The sequence below is a fragment of the Parambassis ranga genome, chromosome 13 (assembly GCF_900634625.1).
Source record: "Parambassis ranga chromosome 13, fParRan2.1, whole genome shotgun sequence".
In the NCBI taxonomy this organism is placed as follows: Eukaryota; Metazoa; Chordata; class Actinopteri; family Ambassidae; genus Parambassis; species Parambassis ranga.
The window spans coordinates 23,127,658-23,130,782 of NC_041033.1; the positions used below are offsets into that span (position 1 = coordinate 23,127,658).

The 3,125-nt window shown below is 46.1% G+C and overlaps 1 protein-coding gene across 1 annotated transcript in view; it reads right to left on the reverse strand.

Annotated features, from left to right (window-relative positions):
- LOC114445482 (calpain small subunit 1-like) overlaps positions 1-2,132 on the reverse strand; it is a 5,302-nt gene extending 3,170 nt beyond the window's left edge. The window contains exons 1-4 of the mRNA XM_028420567.1: positions 1,974-2,132; positions 1,494-1,563; positions 1,316-1,352; positions 919-1,011 (exon numbers count right to left, since the gene is read on the reverse strand). Of these exons, the coding sequence (XP_028276368.1) occupies positions 919-1,011; positions 1,316-1,352; positions 1,494-1,540 (177 nt within the window). The 5' untranslated portion in view covers positions 1,541-1,563; positions 1,974-2,132. The remainder of the gene's footprint in view (positions 1-918; positions 1,012-1,315; positions 1,353-1,493; positions 1,564-1,973) is intronic.
- Positions 2,133-3,125: the final 993 nt, after the last annotated feature.

Here is a 3,125-nt window from a genome sequence, read left to right on the forward strand (position 1 = left end):
ATGTTTAAGACCAGGCAGAGGAATCTCAAACTGAACTTTGACACACACACTTCCACTCCGCGGGTCCCTCTGATGCCTGCAGCAGCACTATGAGCGACCGACACACACTCGGGTTTAACCCCTTCACTGTGTGAACAACAACACACAACACGTCTGTCTCACAGCGCAGCGGAGGAAACTCTGATCCAGCTACCCGCTCTGCAGCTGCAGTCAGACCAAAGGGATCCGTTTCATTAACCCTCTGAACTCCAAGCAGCTTCTCCCTCCGGTCACATGATCAGCTCCATCCTGTCTGCAGGCAGAGAGTGTGTGTGTGTGTGTGCAGAATCACTTTTTAAATGTAGACTAAAGGTTTGATTAAAGGATCCCTTCCTTCATAGCTTTCAGGATTTAAATCATCTGTTTGCAGCCGAGGATGATTCTCTTTGATCCCACTGTCTTTGCTGTGAGCTCATCTGGAGAACATTCGAGCACCTGCAGAACCTGCAGAACCTGCCGGACAGGTGGGGCGGGCAGGACGAAGACAAAGAGGCAGAAACAGCCTGGCTGAGCAGCTACACCTCAGAGCAGGTCGCAGTTTCAGGTCCGCCCCCAGAGACCTCCACCCAGCCGCACCTGCTGAGGTGGAGCAGCAGAAAGATTCCATGGCTGCCTGAATTTTGCTCAATGACTCGGGGGCGTGGCTTCATTGGAGGCTAGCCTACAGCTCCTCCTTCCATCCTCACACACGTCCATGTTGAAACAGACATGTTGGTACGAACGCTGCTCGGATCGACAGGAAGACAGAGAGGCTGTAAACAACTCACTGTGCTGTGATTATAGACGAGCCCCGAGTCACACACACACACACACACACACACACACACACACACACACACACACACACACTGAGCGTCAGATTAAACATGGATAACTCACATCTCCAGCCAGCTGTTCGAAAACCTTCCGGAACTTCTTCTCCTCATCGTTCTCATGAGCCTGGGCGGCGTGCAGAGGTCTGCGAGGAGGAGGCTGCACACACACAGACACACACAGACACACACACAGAGGAGCTTCTGTTAGGCGGCCCGCTCACACACATTTCTCTGTCAAACAGCTTTCTGTTTGTTTCCGCTGCACCTTCCAGCGTGGCTGTGAACACACCGTCAGTGTGACCGATGTGTTTTTCTGTCTACGCCTCACATGATTATTTGTGTCGGGTTCACTTTGTCCAAACATGCTTCACCAAAGATCTATCAATCAATCAATGTATCACCTGCGGATCAATACTTCAGGTGTGTGGGGTGGAGCAGTGACTTCATTTGTCGGTACTTACAGGGTCTGAAGGGGTGAACTGAGCCGGGTCGATGTTACTGTGGGACGACAAGAAAACACAGGTGTTAGCTTAGCTTAGCACAAACACCTGGAGCAGAGGGAAACTGCTAGCCATCAGGACGGATAGGTGTGTGTGTGTGTGTCTGTGTGTGTGTGTGTGTGTGTGTGTGTGTGCTCACCTGACAATGTTGATGATGCCACCGATAAAATTCTTTGCCAGATGCATTGTGTCTGTGCAGTGGAAACACACTGAGGATGGACAACAGAGGGTTAATGTTATTAATCATAAACACGATCAGAGACAGTTATGGATCAGTACCGCGTCACAAAATCTCACGTGACCATCTGACGCACTTTTCTACATCCTGACTGTTCTTGTATTGATCATCTTTATTGATAATCACACGACGGGCTCCAGAGCTGCACAGCTGCCTTCACTTCCACAAAATAAAAGCACGAAGGAAACTTTTATTTTGAAAGTGTTCACAGTCACTTTTTACCTCCTGAACAGTTTTCCTTTGCTCTGACGTCATAATTCCGCCCTAACAGAACCTTCCAGCAGAACTGTGAGGCTCCGTGTAACCTGCGCAGCACCTGGCCGCAGCTCAGGCCACTTTAACCCTTGAAAGACACGAGGAACAAAGTGCGGCGCTACTTACAGAGAGAGGCGGCGGGCGGCAGAGAGAGCTCCGGACACACTGAGGACAGGAGAGAGAGAGAGGACCGAACTCTGACAGGAGGGCGCTGCTACCTCCAGAGCCCAGAGCAAAAGTTCCTCTTTATGCAGCACAACCCCGCCCAACACACACACACACACACACACACACACACACACACACAAAAACACACCCACAGAGAGAGAGGGAGAGAGAGGGAGGGGCAGGTTCTCTGAAGGAAAACAAGGAAAACACTGTGGTGCGTTCAAAGACAAAAATAACAAACTAAATCACAGATAACCAGATTTTAATCAGTATTTGAACCCGTAAGAGTTCCTTAAAAACGTACGTAGGCCTATTTAAGTAATATATATGTACACACTTTAAAAACTGCTGTAAAAATATGATATTGGGATTTTAACCCTTTAAAGACCAGTTTGTTTACCAAAACACTTTTTTTAATCAAAAACTTCCAGAAAAACACATTTGAATTACTGACTATTTAATTATCATTAAACCACAGCAACACTGATTTTAATACATTCTTTTTACAAATAGAAATAATGGTAAATTTCTGCTTCAGGGTTTAAATGGGAAGAAATAGCGCCAACTAGTGGATAAATATAAAACCATTACAATTGGAAGGCTGTAGTTACAGTTTTTCTGAATTGCTAAAACACTAAATCCCATTGTAAAAACTAAACTGGCAACTGCCAAAACTCTTTTATCAAATCAATCACACTGTTGTCAAAATCTTAAACACTATTCATCTGTTTAGGACACAATTTGTGAATCTGAATCGCCCATTTACCAAAACTCTAAACATATTCTCAAACACAGAACACAACTTTGCAGTGTCATACACTTGTACCCAGAATGGTGCACACAGGCTACAGAAGTTAAACACAACTAACACACTCTTCTCATCCTTTACACACTACCACTCAAAATTGAAAACACATGTGTCTAATCAGTGCACACAATTAGCAAGCAGTATTTAAGCCTAGTCAAATGCAAATGGCATGAGTTGATCCAACAATGGAGCAGAACAGAGGAAGAGGTGGAAGAGGAAGAGGAGTCCGTGTCAGAGGTGGTGGGCGAGGACAAAGACCAAGCAGATCAATAATTTCAAATGACATTCGAGCAACTGTCATA